A 21,158-nucleotide genomic window follows, 5' to 3' on the forward strand; every position below is an offset into this window, starting at 1 on the left:
TTAAGCAGGCAAACGCACTTTCAGCCGAAGTGAAATCCATTTAAAATGCATAACAGCTTGAAACAATAAAACAATCTTTCATTTCTTTTTTAATTTTTCATACATACTACTATGGCATAGTTATCATTTTGAAATACTGTTCTGTTTCATACATACGGATAACAATAATATCTGCTTTGCCTCGCTATGATGCGCTCTAAATTGGGGATCGATCAAAAATAACATATAATAGTGGAACAGTCAAAACTGTCCATGAAATAGTTTTGCTTTATAAGAAAAAATATATATAATGTTGTAACATTAGATATTTTCTTATCATTTAATATGAAAGTTTAGATAGATGGACATTTGTAAAAGGAAATTCACATTTCGCCCCCATCCTTTAGATTGTTTCTGGTTGAACCCCAAACAGGAAGTCCTTGGATCACCAGAAGATTGTTGAGATACCGTGGCGGGCAGATTGGTCTGTGTGGAGGCGTGTGTGTGGAACCGGCATACCTGTCGTTTTACGGTATTTACGTGACATGTAGGGTTAGAAACGGCAACGAAACTTAGCTGCCATGGCGTCGGGACCGGGGAAAACGCCGCAAGATGTGGACATGAGGCACTACACGCCGCCGAACACCCCGCTGAAGTCTCCCGGGGAAGGGGAGGGAGGCGGGGCGGGGGGACAGGACGGCGGGGAGGCCGCCGTGTCCTCTGCGGTAGACGAGGGGGGAGGGGCCGAGACGGACGGAAAGGATCCCGATCGTGATCCCAAGACACCGACAACGCCCCAAGAGCATGGAGATCAAGCCGAAGATGCCAAAGACGAACCAGATGCCGTAAGTACTGACATATCTTTCAATGTATAGAAAGGTTATACGATGGTATCTGTTACCAAGTCGTTACGGTCTACATATTACCGCAAATTATCTAGAGCATTTCCTCAACGATTCACGTGTTCCGCCAAGCTGAAATCCCCCTTTCAGATCACAACAAAACCGTAACATCGGGAAGATTCCGTGGACCACATTTCTGCGGTTTATTTTTCTTCCCGTTGAATCGATCCGTTTGTACTCCATTCTTTCCATATCATGTATTTGACGTCACGGAATGTTTTGATGGTGGCAGCCCGGTGATGGCCATGGCGTTACACAAGGGGACAGGGGCTTGGACGAAAACAAGATTTCTTAACAATCAACAGCATTTAACTTACTATGAATATGAAAAGTGTATTTCACTTCCAGCTTTTGTTATTCATATAACGTTATATTTATGAATTTGTATTGACAGTTTCAGCTTTGCCACTGTAAACCATCTTTTATAATTTGCAAGAAAATTGCTCTTTACTGAGGCGTCAAGGGAGTGATCTGTCAATTCTCAAAAATAGTGGGCTGGCCTGTCTCATTGTAAGAACTAACACATAAATCCCACTGTGAAATAATCTAATTATGACAAGTTAAGTGTCAGTAGTTATCAGTCTAAGGTTTTTCCAGTTTCTAAAGCACCATTGTGGAATCTTTTCACACAATTTGGAGATTTCATGCCACAATGGTGATACCCGGGCAGTTTCTCATCTCCGCTGTCAACCGCAGGTGGAAGAAATGATTAGATATTGGTTTGTAGGCGGCGGGCTAGTGTCGTTCTGACGTTAAAGTGACGTCCCTCGGCTCTGTTGCCAGGCAACACCGAGCTAACGTCAAGGTGCGGCACATAACCCACGTCTGATTATTCTGTGGTAGTGCTCCAGGATATGTCTGACTGCCCAGAAATGATGATTACCAGTGCAGACTATCCACCTATAGAATAAAGATAATGATTTTACCCATGTACAGAGAGGAAACTTTATCCCTAGAATAAAATCTATATCATTGTGACAAATGAAAGTAGATTGGAATCACTGTCTACAGCATCTTTTGCTTTGGGACCAGTCATTCATTGATGTAATGTTACTTTTAACTTACACCATGTGATACCATTAAATGAGCAAGTAATAAATCCAGATCGATTCCTAGATGTCCAGCATCTGTACCTACCATAAAGCATTATGATATGAACAAAGACTACAAAGTAAGAAGTGACATTCAAGCAACAGTTCAAGGTTATGAGTAACTTTTGTCATTCTCGATGTTAGACCAAGTTGGCTAGTACTGGCAACGTTCCAGTGACAATTTTTGGAGGCTGGATGGCTGTAGAAGTACTTTCTGGAGCGTCTAATTGGTATACGTAGTGACTAAGTAACATACCATGTGATTGTACTTTTTGTGGGTCATATGACTGAGCATGTGCTAGCATGCATGTTTATCGCACTCACATGGCGATACTTGTCCAATATAGAAAAAATAAGTACTACATAGAAAGAACAGAAGTACTACATATAATATTCAAATCTACTGTCTGGAAACTGCCGTGCAAGGCCATCAAATGAAATAAGAAAATTATGCATTTTTTACCTTTGTTTTAGTTTGAAATGTCACAAGTCAATGACCTACAGTAACAGATTGCTTTAAAAATTCAAAAGAGATAAGATTTACCAAGCAAATCTAATTAAGTGACTCCAAACTTGTGCATGCAAGCTTAGTTCAAAAGTATGCATTTGGAAATTGAAGTCGACAGAAAATTGAATTAGGTAATTGTCCTGGTACTGTGCAGGCATGCAAACGTACCAGCCACCAGATGTTACCTTACTGTGGTTGGAAAATACTGTATCATTGCTATGAAGGTCAAGCCATCATCTGCTACATTTCTAATTACAACATGTCTAAGGCTGACATTTTTAGCCAAGTACACCTGGTCATCCCTGCTCTTCTGGATATGTGTGTTGGGTTGGACACCTGGGGCTTCCCAAGAGACTAGAGCAACCCCTCACAAACATCAAACCTTCATTCTTTGAACAGCTGGTTGCTTACCACTTGTGCTACAGGGACTCAGATTCAGAAATAACAGTCGAGAGAGGTATGAAAACTGCTGTGTGGCATTTAGACTTATGAACTCAGAGCTTGGCACATTGTCAGTGCCACCATACTTTCTTTCCGTCTCTTTTAGAACAGACATAAGAAAAAGGATCTTGTGGCTGATCCAGTGCTATGTGCTAATTAACCTGCAAAATAGTTATCTACATTTTAAAATATGTAGGCTGAAATCTCATCTACGTACACACTCACTCAGTTGTAAGATGTACCAGGTGGAATCATTATGACTTCGGGGCTTTGAGGTAATACACGATACATGTATCATCTTGGCATATCTATACATATACGTGTGGTACGTGCCTCAGATATCCCATGGGAATACAATGATTACAGTGAACTTCGTGATTGATAACAATGCTCAGACATGTTGGCAGATGTTTCAGGTATCATTAAATGTTATTGCCAAGGCAATCCAAGGTCTTCCATGTCATCTTTTTTGTTTGTTCTGCATGTAATGAACAAGATGAACACTTTAAATGTATTTTCCATATTTTAAAGAATGTCTGACAGTCTGACATCTCTTTTTGGACTGTTATTCCAAGTGTTAATTGGAAAAGCACAGTGTTAGCATTGCCAGATAGTGCGACATTGTTGCATATCAGTTGTAAAGCCCAAGCCAATTCTCCAGGATGATTACTACAGAAGTGGGACAGGCATCAATAAAAGTATGGATCCACTTCAATTAAGGTCAATCAGTGACATGTCAAATAGATTTCCATCTCCTTATAAGTTAGTGGCTAGGTGATACTAAACAATTGTCATACCATGCTTTCTTCTGACATACTCTTGTTAGAATGATGTACAATAATGATGATAGATATTTCACTTTTTAGTTGCCACAAATATTCATGTGTCAAAGCAGTAATACTAATGCTAGGTCATCCATGTTATTAATTACATGCATGTACAAATGTATGTTCACTGCTGATGTTATGACTTGTAATCTCCCAGCTCTATGAGAGTCAACATGTATAGTTGGTATAGCCAAGGAGGGTAGCAAAAATGAATTGTCCCTGATACCCTATAATATAATGGTATGACCAGGGAACTGTTCAGGGGACTGAAAATAAATTGACACATTTTCAGATGAAATCCAGCCATGTTGTCCAGCCTGGTGTCAGCCCTGGTTGCCTCCACCATTCATACAAAATGTCATGATTAATGTATGTAATCAGGGGTGTGATGGCCGTGTGTAATGGGTTTTCCATGGCACACCCTGCTGTTGATAGCAGTTGACACTTTGGCCTCAGAATCAATCCAGAGGCTTGATTGTTGACCTTTGATGCATGGAGAGTCTTTTATGACCGAGGCTGACCCATGCCCCACCTTAACATAAGTGCCTACATGGTTTCTGGTAAAATATACACTGTCATGTATCCTGCAGGAACACCCAGCTAGTCTAGAACTTAAGTAGAAAACATATGTTGGGTATACTGTAGGTGGTTGGTGTTGGTTGCTTAAAAGTTTTAGCCTTGTACAACATGTATCTGGCCTTGAACACATAATTCAAGAACACTGTCCATTTTTGACCATTTCAACATACACCAGAAAGAAGGAAATAAATGAAGTAAGACTGTTAATTTCATGTTTGATTTTCGTGTCAAGTCTTAGAGCATTTAGGCATTTTAGTATAATATTCAATTGAAGCTTAGCCATCCAAGCAGTCAATTCTTTTGTAAAAGAATATTATTTGCAATTAGACGCATCATGAATGATTCCCAGTTGATTGAATTATCCTAAACGAGGTTATGAATAACCATCCATGTCTGGAATTATTTCCGGTCTAAGTTCTAACACAGCAATAACAATGAGAAGGAAATCAATAGCTTTCTATTGCAATTTTGGCAGGTTTTGAAATATGAGTTTTCTGATCTGTTATTAAGTTTCCATTGCAAAGAAAAATGCTAACACTATTAATAGTCACCCATAAATGTAGGATGTCCAAATAAAATGTCATGGCATGAATAATTCTTCTGGAAATGTCATAATTTCTATTGCTGTCATATTTACATTTGGAGCCAAAGTTTGTCATTAGCTCCAGGAAATGCACAGAAAAGTTAATTAGAAGGATGTAGGGAACTAATTATGGCGTAATGGCCTGGAGTATTGCATTTTGGCACTGGGCCACTGAAAGTAGGAACCAAGCTGAAACTGTCTCCTCCCTCATCAGTCACTGGAAAACTTCTTCATCAAAGGCAAGAAGTGAAACGGTATGGCTGAATTTGCAGATTTGCTATTGCTTAATTGAATCTAGTATGAAAGTAGATTTGATATTGCATTTGCCATAAATGCATTTAAGTTCACAGGAATTTACTTCGCGGTAGTGAGAAAATGGAGTTTTTGCGGTGGTTTTAAGTTTGCAGTAGTGCCATAGACTGCTGTCTGATCATCTCATACTATATTGGAAAAAATACCCTCCAGATTAATTTTGGACTTCAAGATTAATTCCGGACAAACTAATTAATTATTTAAAAATTTATGAACCAAATATATAAATATTTGCAAGTATGGTATAGATCGTTTTCATGTGACGTCACAGTGGTGTTCGAATGTTCGAACGGCCATATTGGATGATAAGCTAGCTGCTACTCGATCTCCACACTTGTGTTGTACATGGTGGACCCGTTCGTGGAAAGAAGTTTTTTTATTGTTATTTAGAAACAGGCTTGATGTTTGCCGTCACGGTGCTAACTGGAAGGTTCATGAACACAGGATACAGCCTACTTGCCGTTTCTATCTAACAACACTACTAGTAGTTACAGTCCATCTCCTTTTCTAAGCTTGATTGAATCACTTCTAGCGGCCCAGTCGATTTTGTGTACATAAAGACATGTGGTCTTCTAGAAAATAGCACTCTCCTCTTGAGGAAGCTAGTTTAAATTTCATGGAATACGGCGCATTTACATTTCATTATTCCAGTTATTTGCACAATGAGCATATACGTTTCCCACCTTAGTGGTTGAACTTTTACCTTAAGCCAAGTCAAGTGAAGATGCAGGTTAACCAGTTAGACAGCATTACAGACAGGGTGTGACACGGGAAGTTACAAATTTTGTCTCACAGTTGGGAATATATTTACTGTGTAGATGCTAGGTGAAGAAATGAAGGTTGTCTTCTGTCGCTGTGAACAGGGTTTGAAAAGCTTCATAGCATGCAAGTTACCACACATGATGCGTAGCTATTATTGTAGAAAACATGTACCAATGTCTCCTCCTGACTAAAACGACCAAACCTTACCCTCAGAGAATTCTTCTGGTTTTCATAATGGCTATACGCTCGAATGTTTGTCTTGTTCTCCGTTATCGTATTGGGGGGAGAATACAGTAATGTTACGGTGTCAAGGTGATGTACAAATTGATGGGGTAAGACATTGTAGTGCAACTTTGTCGCAGTATGGCTAAACATGGTAATTGTCGGGCTAGGAGAGCGATTGTTGCCAGGCTATGGTTACTTAAACGTAGTTGAGTCAGACCGTACTTCAGGCATGTAGTAAAGTCAAGTCATTTTGTGAATTACGCGGGAGTTCGCCAGATTACGTCGCGCCTTGTAGTTGGCTGTAGCATGCCGTAGCTCAGTTTTGAACCATAATCGTCACACGGAATCAGAGTGACAGAGTCAGAGAAGCGCCAAATCTTTCCCCTTGTGAGGCAAGCGGATAGTGGGGGCAGCTGGATAATGGGGCAGGTATAAAGTACGTGCGAGCCGTGGGGGATCGATAGCTAGTCTTCCGCGCGCCTATATGATAGGATTCTGCATAATGTTATATAGTCACCCAGGGTAGTGGACAACAGATGTCCGGGTATTCGACCATTGTCACCAGCGTTAGATCGTTGAATGGTTTTCCTCTTTGAAAGCATATATCATATGCATTATTACCAATTTGTCCTGATATCTACCCTTGGCTACATTACTGAATGATTAACAGCACACTTGAACCCACAAGTAACTTTCATAGCACTGTCCTGTGTTCTATTCATCCAGGTTATCATCCAACATGGCGCCCATGCGTGGCGAAGTGGTTTTCGAACGTTCTGTGAAATGATCTATATTAAAAGGTAATAAATAAGTAGAATTCTGGCTCAGGTTCCCAGAATTCTGGGGAATTCCCCAGAATTCTGACTCAGAGACAGAATTCTGGTGCAGAGCCAGAATTCTCCAGAATCTGGAAACCTTAGCCAGAATTCTGGAGATTTCTCCAGAATTCTCCAGGATTTGATTTGTTCCTGGAGACATCTAATTGCAATCTACATATTATTTACCTCTTATTATACCATACTTGCAAATGGTAATTCATTTGGTGAATCGATTTTTAAATGATTAAGGTTTGTCCGGAATTAATCTGGAAGTCCAAAATTGATCTGGAGGGTGTTAAAAATGTTTGCAGCAGTTTCAAGTGGTCACTATGACAACTGTGAACATAAAAATACTGCAAACATTTCTGCATTTACAGTATATGCTAAATGCAGTGGAGTTCTTGTTACACATTCTCCATTGAGAAGCCCGAGATGTGAGCCACCTTTGGCTGGCCACTCTTATGTGTAAACGTTTTTAACCATCCTTAAAAAAAGTCTGGTAGTGTTTTCTCAATTTATCTCAACAGTGGCTGGGTGAAACAACTGATTAAGGTGTCAAGGTGATGTACAAATTGATGGGGTAAGACATTGTAGTGCAACTTTGTCGCAGTCTGGCTAAACATGGTAATTGTCGGGCTAGGAGAGCGATTGTTGCCAGGCTATGGTTACTTAAACGTAGTAAAATTTTACCTTAGTTGCATTTGTAGTTATTTTGTATGAGTAACTTTGTCATGTCAAAGTACATGCCATAGATTGATAGAAATACACTCAAGCACTTCTGCAGAAGATATCCAAAGCTGAGACTTTGTGAGAGTAATGATTTTAGGAGGTAGGAATGTAATCATATCAATGTAGGCACCAGCTACCATGTGAATTATTAATGTGAGAAAAGCAACTTCCGGAACCACCCACTCAAACAGTGGATTGCCTGCTGGAAACTTCCTTCTCTTGTAACCAACAAACCACGTGACTAGAGTTTAATATGTAAAGAAGGGGTTGGTCTTGCACAGAGTTTATGAATGGAAGATCCCCTCATATAATCCCTGTTAATAACCATCCCCTTGGGTATATATCGGGTAGTCCCTTATTATAAGCCAGCAACCATTTGTTGCTGAGTAATACCAGTACTGCGGAACAAAATGTCATCAGAGGACGACAGCCTTCCAGATATTGTCCCATGTCCACCTCAGGTAAAAACATTTACAGACGTTACTTCTACTACTTAAAATGTTTAAGCAAAGTTTTCCCAAACTAAAAAGGTATGGGATTAATGATATCTGTTTCTGTATATGTTTGGGTTCACATCAAGCTGTCAGGGTCATGTAATGTACAAGTGGTAGTATTTTCCTGTCAACAATGATGGATGTGTTGTTATGCTAATTGGCTTAATACTGTCAATGTCTATTGCAGCCAGGTAAGGAGAGTGCTGCTGATCTGGTTTAGTAAAGCCTTTCTTTTTTTCCTTGTTAGACTTGCCAGACCCACACTGTCATACCTGACCTGTGTTATGTTATTGTTAGGAAGAGCAGCATACTCTGGCTTACTGTCAGGGCATGTACAACTGTCAATACGTTGTCTACTTCCACTTTGTTACCATGCACATGTATGAATCAAGCAATGTCATTGTCATTGTTGCAAAAATGGTAGCCTTCAACCCATCTATAAAAAGGCAACTTGTGCATTAATTTCCAGAAAAAAATCCCTTCTGTACAAAATGTTCTGGCCATACTACAACAAATGTATATATATTCCTTATATTCCTTAGTTCCATGTAGGTTAAAATAGTAGATCGTGATTCTCAAGTTATTTCATCCTTCTGTAACAGCACTGTTTAAAAATTCATGGTAATTAAGGTTTTACGAGCACTTCCCCATCCAATATAATCCTCTGTACCTGGGTACATTAGTGTGCAAGTGATGGAATCCAAATAGATTTTCATGCCAATTTGGCTATTTTTGCTTCTATTTTGGCAGGAATCAGAAAGTGATAAAAAAGATACATATCACATATTATCAGTTTTTGGTGTTTCGTTTCACAGATTGCAAGGACAGATTTTCATTGGCATCAACCCGTTTGTGCTCAAATAAAGCCTTGTGCCTTTGTTTGCAGGAAATTCCCACTCACACACTCACTATTTGGTTTCTAGTCTGTTGTTCTCGTAAGTGAGGACACAGCCCAAGTTGGTACACTTGCTGCTGTGTAGGGCAGTCCAGACTTACATGTAGTAACCAACTGACGGTAGTCTCACTCCCTCCTGTAACTTACATAGATTTTTTTCTCTCCTCCCCAGGCGATGACGGCAGAAGAAGCGTACGATGAGCCCGACCGTGCCAGCATGTGGTCCGTCCACATGATCAAAGACTTCCGTTACTACTTCCAGCACCCGTACGCGAGGCTGTTCGTGGCGTACCTTGTCGTGTTCTGCAACTTCCTGATGTTTGCGGAGGATCCTGTTTCCCACGGGTTGGTCTCAGCCTTTCTTCCTTTTTTTGTTTTCACTGTTCTGTTGGAATCAGATCTTTTGACAATGAAAAAATTTTTCTGTGGAAAAAACGTTGAAACTATGTTGACATTTTAAAAAGTTATTAATACTCGCTGCTAGTCTATCCATTTAATTAATGGCAGTCACGGAACATAGGATTGTGGATGATTAATTCCAGAAACATTTCTATGGTTATTAATCATACATGAATGTGACATGATGATCAATACTCAATCAGGACCTGCAGGGTACTGGTACCCAAGTTAACTTAGCAAACCTTCTCTGTCAGCAAGATCTCCCATGTGTTTCTATTACCCAGCAAGGTTCATAATGCATCTAAGATTCTAGAAGAAATACTGTCACAATGTGTTTTCATAGCAGATCGTGTATATCAAATCCGTAAACACAGGTGAGATTCTTCATGCAATTCCAGTTCCATAGACAATGTTTCTCAATCCTGTGAATGAAATTTATATCAGTAAGCACCAGTACTGCTAAGTAAAGCCTCTCCAGAATAGCTTTACAGGGAGATTTCAAGGAAAATTGCAGATTTGGCAAGTAGCCACTACCCAATAAGCCTTGAAAGTGTCTCTGTCCAAATCAAATAAGCATTGATGCCGACATTGAAGTGGATGAAACCATTCTGATTTTGAGGTTAATTCTATTTACAACAATTTTTGCAGCACCTCAGGGGCGGATCCTTTCTGTATTTCTGTTTTGGGCAAGTTTCTAGTCGTCCGTTTCCCTCTAGTCTTTGCGTCTCTGACAGAACGCACCCAGTGTGCATTGTGTCTCTGACAGAATGCATACTGTATGTAGCACTTCGACAGAACACATTGTATAATGTAAAGGTCACATGTATACTACTTCTACTACTACTACTACTACTACTGTTAGTGTATACTAGTAAGGATGAAATCCCGTCTATAGGTTCTAAATGTTGTGTCGGAAAAGATAATGTATTGTATACAACTGAGGAAATTCTGATGCACCCTTGACCACAGATCCGACAGAAACCTTGATTCCTTGTCATGTACTTGCTAACACATTGCAACTGAGGCACAATGCCTGCCAAGGGTTTGATGTAAAGAGTTAAATGTGTCTTGTTATTGGTGACAGTTGACTTTGCCACCGAATATTGATGACTACAGACAGTACACCCGCCAGGCTGATTGTCCCGAGACCTACGTATATAATGTTTTGAGACAGAGCTCTAGTGTATTAGTCTTCATCCTGCTTATTCAACCCAATTCTGTCTCCCCAGCATCACACCAGCGAATGTGATTGTCGTGGGAAACATTTACTCCTTTATTGTGGACAAGTACCCAGGGGGTGCGTGGAACGTGTTCAAGGTCTTCATGTGGCTCCTGGCCATCGTTGTAGGGATGATCCTGGGCAAGTTTCTTGTACACAAGCTGTTCTTTGGTGAGTGTCAGTTATGTTTAAAGCTATGACTTAAACTTCAATATTTAAATCATCTATATTGTATTGACACTTATAAAATGTTTCATTAGTATTTTTGAATCTGGAGAATTAAATTGTATTGTCAGATTATAAGAGGTTGTGCATGTTCAATTTTTTCAGAAGACTGAATATGGGATGTCATTTTTTCTTCTTTAAGCATTTTACACAAAAATATGCATTTTAAGGAATATAATATTTATCCAAAGCAATTTCATGTAGATTAAGGTAGAAATAGCTGCACAGTAAAGATGTTTGATGCATGTTCTGCCAATATGAATCACACAAGATGTAAGTAATACAGAGTTCTGACTGTGTTTCCCCTCAGGCCGCCTGCTGCGCCTGAAGATGTTCCACCGTGACGGCGGCTCGTGGTTCATCATGTTCCTCACCACCCTCATGAGCCTCTTCATCTTCTCCAACATCTACAACGGCATCATCCTGGCCGCCGGGCTGAACTACGACCTGCAGATCTCCGACGTCATGGGCCTGCGCAACTCCTCATTCATGAAGGCTGCGGCTCTCGGCACATGGATGGGAGACTTTGTCACTGCATGGATGGTACTGGGATAGTTACAGTTCCTCACAGATATAGCTGTATAGAGCATAGCTCATAGGGGATAGTTACCTCACAGATGGCTCATACATGGACCACTAAAGCAATGTGTATACAATAAGCTGCAGATTGAGTCATATGGCATTTTGAGTTGGGTCAAAACCAGTGGGACTGGTACTGCAAAACAAATAAGCCAGCTGCCAAAATGTGGAGTTCTTGTGTCCCTTATAGCTACAATACTGCAGAAATTTACATCAAGGAGGATGGGTGCAATCTTTCTTTGTCACTGAGTATTTGTTCAGCATAAAAGAGATAAATGGAACAAAGCTCAAGCCTGTATTATTTGCACCAATGCATAGATATACACACATGCTGATACTTGTTCCCCACCACTCCCCCAGGTGACAGATATGATGCTCCAGGACACCCTCTACGAGACGTGGGCTCGACCCGTCCGCCACTGGTGGCGCCAAGGCTGGCACCGCATCATCCTGTTCTGGACCGTGCTGCTGTCCCTCACGGGGGTCGTCGTCATGGTGATCACCACCGACTACATCGACTGGGACTACCTGAACCGCGGCTTCCTGCCGACCAATGAGCTGAGCCGAGCCTTCCTGGCCTCCTTCATCCTGGTCATGGACCTGCTCATTGTCATGCAGGTGGGACAGGGTTCTTCCTTCAGTAAGGGTTAGATGGGAGCGAGTTTATCAATCTGTGAAATTGCAGTGTTCTATGTAACGATAGTTCACCTTTATCCGTTCTTTTTAAGAACAATGTATTTAGGGAAATCAACTCGACAGATGATGGTTTCAAACTGTGATACTTTGAAAATAGTACAATTTCAAACTACTGTCCATCGACTTGATATCCCTAGATACCCTGTTTAGTAACACAACGGATATAGGTTACCCGCGGATAATGGTGAACTAACTTTTATTCTAAGAAGTGGGATAGCTCAACTTTATGTACATGGAAGCGTATTTGAATATCCTTGAAGTCATGTTGTAGTTCAGTAAAGTACACGGATGAGGGGGTCACAGAAAACAGTGGTACATGTATGGTAGTTATGAAACACTTGTATGATTGTGCTCTTCCCTACAGGACTGGGACTTCCCACACTTCATGGGTAGTCTGGACATCAAACTGCCCGGTATCAACACTACCCATATCAGGCTGCACATCCCCAAGTGTCTGCGGAAAGACGAGTGGACGATACACGTCACAGGTTAGGCCCCCATCTCACTTGTTGGTGATTAATTGGATTTGTGTCCCTCTATGTTCCAATTCATAATTTTGATGTTTAATATGCAAAATGTAAAAGTATGACTGAAAAGACAGCAAAGCAAATATAAGTGTATTGTAAAAAAGTTTTTTTTTTTTTAAATCTTTCACATTTTGAATAACAGTGGGGTTGCTGCCCTATCAGGAGTGTAAGGAAGCAATACAAAAGTATTGTTGCAAAGTTGATTTTTTTGTCCCTTTACACTGTATGAGACTGTTTTCTCACTTTGAACGATTGATTTCAGGGAAGTGGTTCAACTATGGAATCATCATGTTGGTGATCATCCTGGACCTGAACATGTGGAAGAACCAGATCTTCTACAAGCCGTTTGACTACGGGCAGTATGTGGGGCCGGACGACAGCATCCACTTTGTCCGGGACATCGACACCCTTCAGGGCGACCTGTTCAACCGGACCACGCTCACGTACGACTGGCGTGCCAACCACACTGACCCAGCAACAAATCTGACATATTTGGAAAGGGACCTTCATATGCATTCCAAATATATCGGATTCACGCTGGGTGTCAAAGGCATCGCTTTCGTCCCGGGCCTGATGGCCTTCGTCACGTTTGGTGTCCTCATCTGGTGGTACGGACGCTTCAAGCCCAACGAGAAGGATCCCCACGCAGACCGCTACGTTAAGAGGAAGAGGTCAAAGAGACGGAGGTTGTGGCAGAAGAATGCCACTGAGCCGAAAACAACTCTTGTATCGCTGACAAACGTTCAGCCTCTGAATACTTTGCCGCCGCCGCCGGCATCGTACGACATCCCTGATACAGAACGGGAAAATGGGGGACCGGCTGTCCCGGCACAGAACGGAGCAGCACCCACTCCGGAGGGACCGGTCAAAGTTCAAGTGCTGTCAAATGTGTGAGAAGAGCCCCGGGAGCGACAGCACTCCCGGGTCGAAAGTCTCGAAATACTGTGGGAGGAGTTTGAGGAATTCTGGGAAGACCATTGCCAGTGTTGGAGGTGCGGACTGTCCTATCATGTATCGACTGCCGAACAGGCTAACGCTGGGCCTGATCAGCGGTACCGACAACCACGTCTGTCTTGAAGCACGCTGGCCATTCTTCGCTGAAGGAATGGCCTAGTGTGGTTCAGTGTGCTACATGTTTTTGTCATGATCTAGTAGCTCTCTACATGTGTTGTGGTAGAGACAGAGGTAGTCGACAGTCCAAAACTCAAACCGTGTCGTAGTTGAACACTAAAGAACGTAGAAAACATTATCACTATCAGCAATGGTTTCCAACATAGTGAAGAGCTAATTCCCAGACTTAAAGCCCACATTGCCCCTGAACCCAGCATCACACTTGGGTTCTATGCTGTGAAGAAACCTTAACAGCAAGAAAAGTCAAGATCCTGCAATACCATTAACACCAGCAAGGGGCTCTTTTCACACAATTGAGGCAAACTCTTCCAAATAGTAGAAGACATAAGTAGCCATTTGTTGCAGGAAGTGTATAGTTGCATGGAGAAATAAAAAAAGACATGATCTTGATACCAAAGGAAATTTACTGTCAAGGGGAAATTGTACTTAAAAGACATAATCTCTCCTTATTCTCAATTCTCAGAGAGAAAATTTTATCCTAATGAATCATGTTTAATGATTTTGTGTTAAAACAGATTTATTGCAATCTAAAAACATTTAATGAATGAAAAGGGGTTGTAAAAAGGAGAGCTGAAATATATTGACATAAATGTTCTGTGAGAAAATGTAGATATTTTGATATCTATATTACGTTTTGTATAAAAAGTATGTAAAAAACGGCAAATTGTTGACCCGTATCACGAGGGTACATTTTGTCAGGATATATAGACCGTGTCTATGTCATAGAAATAAGAAATGTAGCCACTATTAATGTACATGTATTGACTACTACTTCATCACCCACTGTGAATGTTAACTATTGACAAAATAATCATGGAGGGTATCATTACACTACCCCAAATTTCTACTGTAACAGTAGGGAAAGTAGACGGCAGCTATGGAAAGTTCATTTTATATGGTGGATTTCATCTTGGAAACAAGCAAACACACAAAAGTGTGACATATTAACAGACCAAAGTGAACTTTTTGATTGACTGTGATAGAACATGCCATGTTCAATATGTTTTGGAGTTGGAAATTCTAAACTGTCAGATTAAGAAATAGATATTGAACAGGCACATTTTAACAAACAAACGTTTGAAATTTCAGAGCGGACAAGTAACTGAAAAAAACTTTGTTTCAGTTATTTTCACTTAGCAGCAGTATAATAAAAGTGAAATCTGTTAGTTACCAGATACATGAAGAGCTATTTGTGAAGTAATTGTTAAGTAGCAGCTTGTACTTGTTGATAGCATAGACAATCACTTTGTAGTGGCTTTGCTGTGATTCTTGCATCTGACTGTTAATGAGCTTTCCTGCAATACTGGTCTCAAAGTGTGACCAAAATGTGTGAAGTTACAGTCACAGAGTGTTTTTATTAAAAGACTTCACCAGTAACTATGTTGTCTCCAATATACTTATGTTTTGCTTTAAAAAAGTCTGTTAAAATCTGTGAGTTTCTGCATACAAAAGCAGAGGTATAATGGTTATAATAATTATAAGTAGTATGTTTTTATCAATTTAAGGGATACTAGTCTTACAACATAGCACTCTTTCTCCTCCACTGTTACATTTGATAAACAGCTGTCATTCATGTACCAAATTGGAATACATACATGCAATCTCTTTTCGATGATTACACCATCACATGTTGATGATAAACTTTTAGAGTGCCATAACCATAAGGCACTTTTTAAGGTTTTGTATAGCATGGTACAGACATAATGAAATTATTGCACAAGCCAATTTTCTTTCAAGCTACAGATAGTAAAAATTTATATACTTGACCAACTTTAAGAAACAAAAGAAAAATCGACATCCCTATTTACTCTTCCTAGTCTTGCATAGTGATAGCTAAATACTTGCACAGTAATGTCCAACCCTGTACAAACTAATATCTATAAAACTCTGCCTTATAAGGCCCTTCCACAGGGACCCCCAGGTACTGGGACTGCTCCTCAGACAGGCGTGTCAGTTTCACTCCCAGGTGCTCCAGGTGCAGCTCAGCTACCTCTTCGTCCAGCTGAGAACATATAATTTTAGTGTAGCAATTTTAGTGACCATTAGTATCAGTTGGAGTCAGGGTTGTATCCTGAGCAATTAGAGTAAACCTTAAGGTAGGAGCGCTATGGCAGGAAAAAGAACAGCTGTCGAAAAGAGCAGGATTTATTTTTGTGTTTGTTCACATGACAACATGCCGCCCTTAAATCCATCCAAATGCAAACCTCTGCAAAACAACTAAGGGCTGTCACATTGATCATGGTTTTGATGAAGAATTTTCAAGCAGGCTGTAACAGAACCAACCACCAACAAGGATCTAACACAGTTTTTTATATAACAGGACAGCTGAATTTTGTATGACACATGAGTGACTATCCTTAGAATGCCCCCAGTTTGCAATGGTACGATGTACGTGGCCAGCCCTAAGAACCAACCTTCTTGGGCAGCCTGTGCACCCCCCTGTACTGGTCAGCCCTGGTCCACAGCTCCATCTGTGCCAGGACCTGGTTGGTGAAGGACATGCTCATGACGAAGCTGGGATGGCCCATGGCACAGCCCAGGTTCACCAGCCGACCCTCCGCCAGCAGCAGGACATGGCGACCATTAGGGAGGGTGTAACGGTCAACCTGGAATATTGAGGGTATAATGGTCAACATGGAATAAAGAGGTTTGAGGCATGTTATTTATGTTGTTTTGCTGTGATCATGATACTTGTAGGTATACTGCATTGTAAACTGTAAGGAAACTTAAAAGCAATTTTTTTAAATCCTGAATTGATAGGCAAAACATTTCTTGCATCTCAAACTTTCCAAAAGGGAATAGAAAAGAACAACTTGCCAAATGAAACTCCCGCCTTTCACAATCTAGTGATTCATGTCTTAATTCCAGCAGTTGTACCTGGGGTTTGATGTTGACTTTCTCTGCATTCTTATTCAGCCACTGGACGTCCACCTCACAGTCGAAGTGTCCGATGTTAGCCAGGATGGCGTCCTCCTTCATCTGCAACATGTGCTCACCACGGATGATGTCTTTGTTGCCCGTCGTGGTCACAAAAATGTTCCCTACCACACAGGCCTCCTCCATGGTGGTCACTTCATATCCTACAGGGCAAGGATTGGGAAGAATATAGTTGACTGCACAAAAGGAAAGGATCGGAAAGAATATAGTTTACTGCACAAACTTGAAAGAAAATGATAAAATCTCAAAAATGTAAGTCAACAATTTTCACAAGAATGCTAACAAAAGAAAAGTAGAACTTAGACTTGCATGACCAATGAGGTCAACTGAAAAATAATGTGGAGTTTCTACCATTTTTTGCCCCGACCATCGCTTACCCGAGATGGCTGCCTGTAAAGCATTGATTGGATCAGCCTCCGTGATGATGACACGGGCGCCCAGACTACGCAGGGACTGCGCGCTCCCTTTCCCCACATCCCCAAACCCCGCTACTACAGCGACCTTTCCCGCCACCATCACATCAGTTGCACGCTTGATGCCATCTAGTAGAGACTCTCGACATCCGTACAGGTTATCAAACTTACTCTGCAGGGAGGAATGGGACATGACATACTTCATGGAGAGTTTAAAATCTTTCAGAGACAAATTGGCACCCTTTGTGCCAGTCCAGCCTTGAAATTAGTATACATAATCGCCATCTCATAAGAATGAGTACAAAATCTATGTCAGACTTGTTCACTATTACTACTATGTCTCTAGCTTGACTAAATCAGGCTCCTAGCAGCCCCTGGCAGCGAGAGGTTGTGTAACTTAGGCTACTTCTTCACTAGTCTAAAAGAAACATCTACAGTTGGAGACACACCTGGTCCAATACTTGGTCACATCAGTGTCACTTTGCAGTTATTGATAAATCAGACATGAAACGTGGCAACAAGACACACATCATTTTAACACAATATGTCATAATATACAGCTCCTGGTTTCCGTGCTCTTGGTTACCTTGGTTACAGAGTCATTGACGTTGATGGCGGGTATCTTGAGTTCCCCCGCTGCAGTCAGCTTGTGGAGATTGTGCACACCTGTTGTAGTTTCCTCTGAGATCCCCCTGATACCTGATAAACAACAACAACAACAAATTATAAGGTTGTAAGAGGGAGATGGGAGTAATGATCAATACATTGTTGGGTTATTGCCATTCTTTACTACTATTCTGACAATTTTGAGCTAAACTTCACACAGATACTGTCCATATTTTTCTTCAATACCCATAAACACTTCAGGTATTTAGGGTTTAATCCACCATGTTGGAAGGTTATCACTAAATAGATGTTTTAATGGACTTGAAGATTTTTTTTATTGCAACCTACCTGCAAGGTATTGTGGGTATTTCTGATGGATGAGGTTGCACAGCTCTCCCCCGTCGTCCAGGATCATGTTGAGAGGTTGTCCGTCAGGGAAGACCAGCGTCTGCTCGATGCACCACACAAACTCCTCCTCCGTCTCCCCCTTCCACGCGTACACGGGAACCCCCGTCTTAGCGATGGCAGCCGCCGCGTGGTCCTGCGTGGAGAAGATGTCACAGCTCGACCACTGGACCTGAAAAGTAGAGTTAGTTCAGTTTCATCAATCACAAATAATTGTCAGTTAAACAGAGTGGTTAATGACTCGATAACCAGATGAATTTATTGCTATGAGCAAATGCAGCATCAAAGAAAGCCAATGTCATCTGTCAGACCTTGTTGAATTCAGTCATAGGGAAAAAAAAGCAAGTCAGGGAGGATCCAAGGTGAGACAGAACAAGTTTTCACTTTGCAGAACCTGTAACTACTTGTACATAAAGGTCTTGATAACAGATGTCTCTTGTAACTCAACAGTGGCATCTACAATAAATAATATAAACCAACAAAGTCTACCTAATCACCCACCTGTGCTCCTAACTCTGTGAGTGTCTCAATCATGACTGCTGTCTGAATGGTCATGTGAAGACAGCCCGCGATTCGCGCTCCTTGCAGCGGTTTGTCAGGTCCGTACTTCTTTCTCATCATCATCAGTCCTGGCATCTCCTGCTCGGCAAGTTCAATTTCCTTACGGCCAAAGTCTGCCAGTCCGATGTCGGCTACAAAAGTGAAGACAAACTTTCAGCATGAGTATTTACAAACCAAAGTGAACATGAATTGAGCCAATGTTTTTTTAGGGGAAAGGATAACGTTACTACTAGAGAATTTGTTGATTGTCAGAGCTATTGTTAAAAATCTTCCACTACATATAGCTCTACATGTTAGGCATATCTTATAACAGTTACGTTATATATGCCAAGTAAAGTTTTATATTAACCATTACTGGGTAAACTTAAAGGACCTTCCCTGATCTTCATGATGTTTTCTGAAGAAACCAGTCCAGACAGCAGTTAAACTCTCCAGTCTGAAAAGAAGGGTCTGCTGCCATGTACAGCTGGGTTCCTGGCAAAGCTTAATGCTAAATTCAGTAGGTTAGCAACATTAGAAAGTAAATTCAGGAGGTTGACCATATTTAATTAAACTAGTGCACATTTTCAGAATCAACACGGCTGCGTACACTATGTGTACATAAATTTGACAATGCATGCTCGAGCAAAACGAGCAATTTTTAAACATTGTTGCAAGTTTAAAGCTATAGAACTACCTTTGTACCTTGCAACAGGGATGTAAACATGCCCTTTCAGCTTTACCATAATGCAATATCAAATACCCCTCTTTGGCTTTGAAATCGTGTATAACATTGCATACACAAGTCATGTTGATGTTGAAAACTTGTTAGCGTGTCATTCTTTACTAGTCGTAACCAGCATTTAAAGGGACCAGATCACCCTTCGGGACTTTTCTTAGTAAATGTATTGCCTATATCTATGAGCCAGAAATGTACAGTCACGGACATGTCATTGGGTGAACTATTCCCCCCTGTCTCTTGCGTGCCACCAGATCAGTGATAATTGGTACATGGTTACTTTGCATTTGAAAGAACCGACTTCGAGGGCTCTGACCTCGCTAGCAAAGAATGTCCTTGAGAGCTTTGCGCCTGGACCCAACAACATTTACATTTGTGATGCTGCCAATTCTCAGTTTCCGTTACTCTCTATCCTCCTGCCAACCCTGCTCCAAGGAACCCCCTTTTTCAGACTGGACGCTGTCTGAATTGGGCATTGTCTTGCAACAAACATGTTAACGTTACACATGTCATGACACCCCCCACACACCTGCATACAATCATCGTATAATATCATTGCTACTATTCTAACTCAATGTTACTGGACGTGACTACCACGACCTATCATCGAAACATAATTTGCGTAATATTCAAAATTGGTTGCTTGATAAGGTTATATCTTTGTCTACTTGCCAACTTTGTACGGAAGTTTCTTGTCTTGAGCCATGCTGTGCTGTCTTCTTCGGGATCTTCCAAGGTCAAAGGTTATGCAACTTACTTGCCTCACCTGGCCAGTTACAAAGTGCAACAGCGCCCTCTTGCTTGTCTGTTGTGAACTGATTTACAGGATTCATAAAGTTCTGCGTCTTTCAGGAATAACGCCAAAAAGTGGGTAAAGAATAAACCAGTCTCTCACGAACGTGACCACAAGAATTATTTTTCTTTTGATACAACATTTTCATAAAGTCTTCAGCACTAGGGACAGATATTTCCTGTGTTTGTGTGGATGGATAGTGTTCAGCACAAAGGGTAGGGCAGATGGTCTTTGGATGGTAATCAGCACCAAGGACAGGTGCGCGTATGTGTGCGCGCGCGTGTGCACACGTGTATACTAGTGTATACAATGTTCAGCACCAAGGAGAGGGCTGTGTGGGGGTGGATAGTGTTCAGCACCAAGGAGAGGGCTGTGTAGTGGGGATGGATAGTGTTCAGCACCAAAGAGAGGGCTGTGTAGTGGGGGTGGATAGTGTTCAGCACCAAGGAGAGGGCTGTGTAGTGGGGGATGGAGTGTTCAGCACCAAGGAGAGGGCTGTGTAGGGGTGGATAGTGTTCAGCACCAAGGAGAGGGCTGTGTAGTGGGGGTGGATAGTGTTCAGCACCAAGGACAAGTCTATGTAGTGGGGGGTGGATAGTGTTCAGCACCAAGGAGAGGGCGGTGTAGTGGGGGATGGATAGTGTTCAGCACCAATGACAGGTCTGTGTAGGGGTGGATAGTGTTCAGCACCAAGGAGAGGACTGTGTAGTGGGGGTGGATAGTGTTCAGCACCAAGGAGAGGGCGGTGTAGTGGGGGGTGGATAGTGTTCAGCACCAAGGACAGGTCTGTGTAGTGGGGGTTGA

The 21,158-nt window shown here is 41.4% G+C and overlaps 2 protein-coding genes across 2 annotated transcripts; one reads left to right on the forward strand and one right to left on the reverse strand.

Moving 5' to 3' along the window:
• The first annotated feature begins 410 nt into the window (after window positions 1-410).
• On the forward strand, window positions 411-15,298 carry LOC118413921 (transmembrane protein 117-like). Its single transcript, XM_035817576.1, has 7 exons — window positions 411-824; window positions 9,318-9,490; window positions 10,774-10,934; window positions 11,299-11,531; window positions 11,928-12,185; window positions 12,628-12,751; window positions 13,053-15,298. The coding sequence occupies exons 1-7, from the start codon at window positions 561-563 to the stop codon at window positions 13,682-13,684; spliced, it is 1,845 nt and encodes a 614-aa protein (XP_035673469.1). The 5' UTR covers window positions 411-560; the 3' UTR covers window positions 13,685-15,298.
• Window positions 14,811-20,321, reverse strand: LOC118413942 (adenosylhomocysteinase-like). The gene is made up of 8 exons (XM_035817615.1): window positions 20,234-20,321; window positions 18,784-18,974; window positions 18,226-18,454; window positions 17,858-17,970; window positions 17,236-17,443; window positions 16,799-17,001; window positions 16,336-16,527; window positions 14,811-15,923 (listed from the first exon to the last, which is right to left on the reverse strand). The coding sequence occupies exons 1-8, from the start codon at window positions 20,265-20,267 to the stop codon at window positions 15,792-15,794; spliced, it is 1,302 nt and encodes a 433-aa protein (XP_035673508.1). The 5' UTR covers window positions 20,268-20,321; the 3' UTR covers window positions 14,811-15,791.
• Between the last annotated feature and the right edge of the window lie 837 nt (window positions 20,322-21,158).

This window comes from Branchiostoma floridae, chromosome 4 (assembly GCF_000003815.2).
Source record: "Branchiostoma floridae strain S238N-H82 chromosome 4, Bfl_VNyyK, whole genome shotgun sequence".
Taxonomy (NCBI): Eukaryota; Metazoa; Chordata; class Leptocardii; order Amphioxiformes; family Branchiostomatidae; genus Branchiostoma; species Branchiostoma floridae.

What these genes read in the sequence shown, in the direction of transcription:
- LOC118413942 (XM_035817615.1), bottom strand. Translation starts at nt 20,267, where the DNA reads ATGGCTCAAGACAAGAAACTTCCGTACAAAGTTG. An exon ending in GAAACTTCCGTACAAAGTTG is followed by an intron (nt 18,975 to 20,233) that starts GCAAGTAGACAA and finishes TCACTTTTGTAG; the next exon opens with CCGACATCGGACTGGCAGAC. An exon ending in TCACAGAGTTAGGAGCACAG is followed by an intron (nt 18,455 to 18,783) that starts GTGGGTGATTAG and finishes TCTACTTTTCAG; the next exon opens with GTCCAGTGGTCGAGCTGTGA.
- LOC118413921 (XM_035817576.1), top strand. Translation starts at nt 561, where the DNA reads ATGGCGTCGGGACCGGGGAAAACGCCGCAAGATGTGGACATGAGGCAC. An exon ending in GAGGATCCTGTTTCCCACGG is followed by an intron (nt 9,491 to 10,773) that starts GTTGGTCTCAGC and finishes CTGTCTCCCCAG; the next exon opens with CATCACACCAGCGAATGTGA. An exon ending in ACCTGCTCATTGTCATGCAG is followed by an intron (nt 12,186 to 12,627) that starts GTGGGACAGGGT and finishes TCTTCCCTACAG; the next exon opens with GACTGGGACTTCCCACACTT.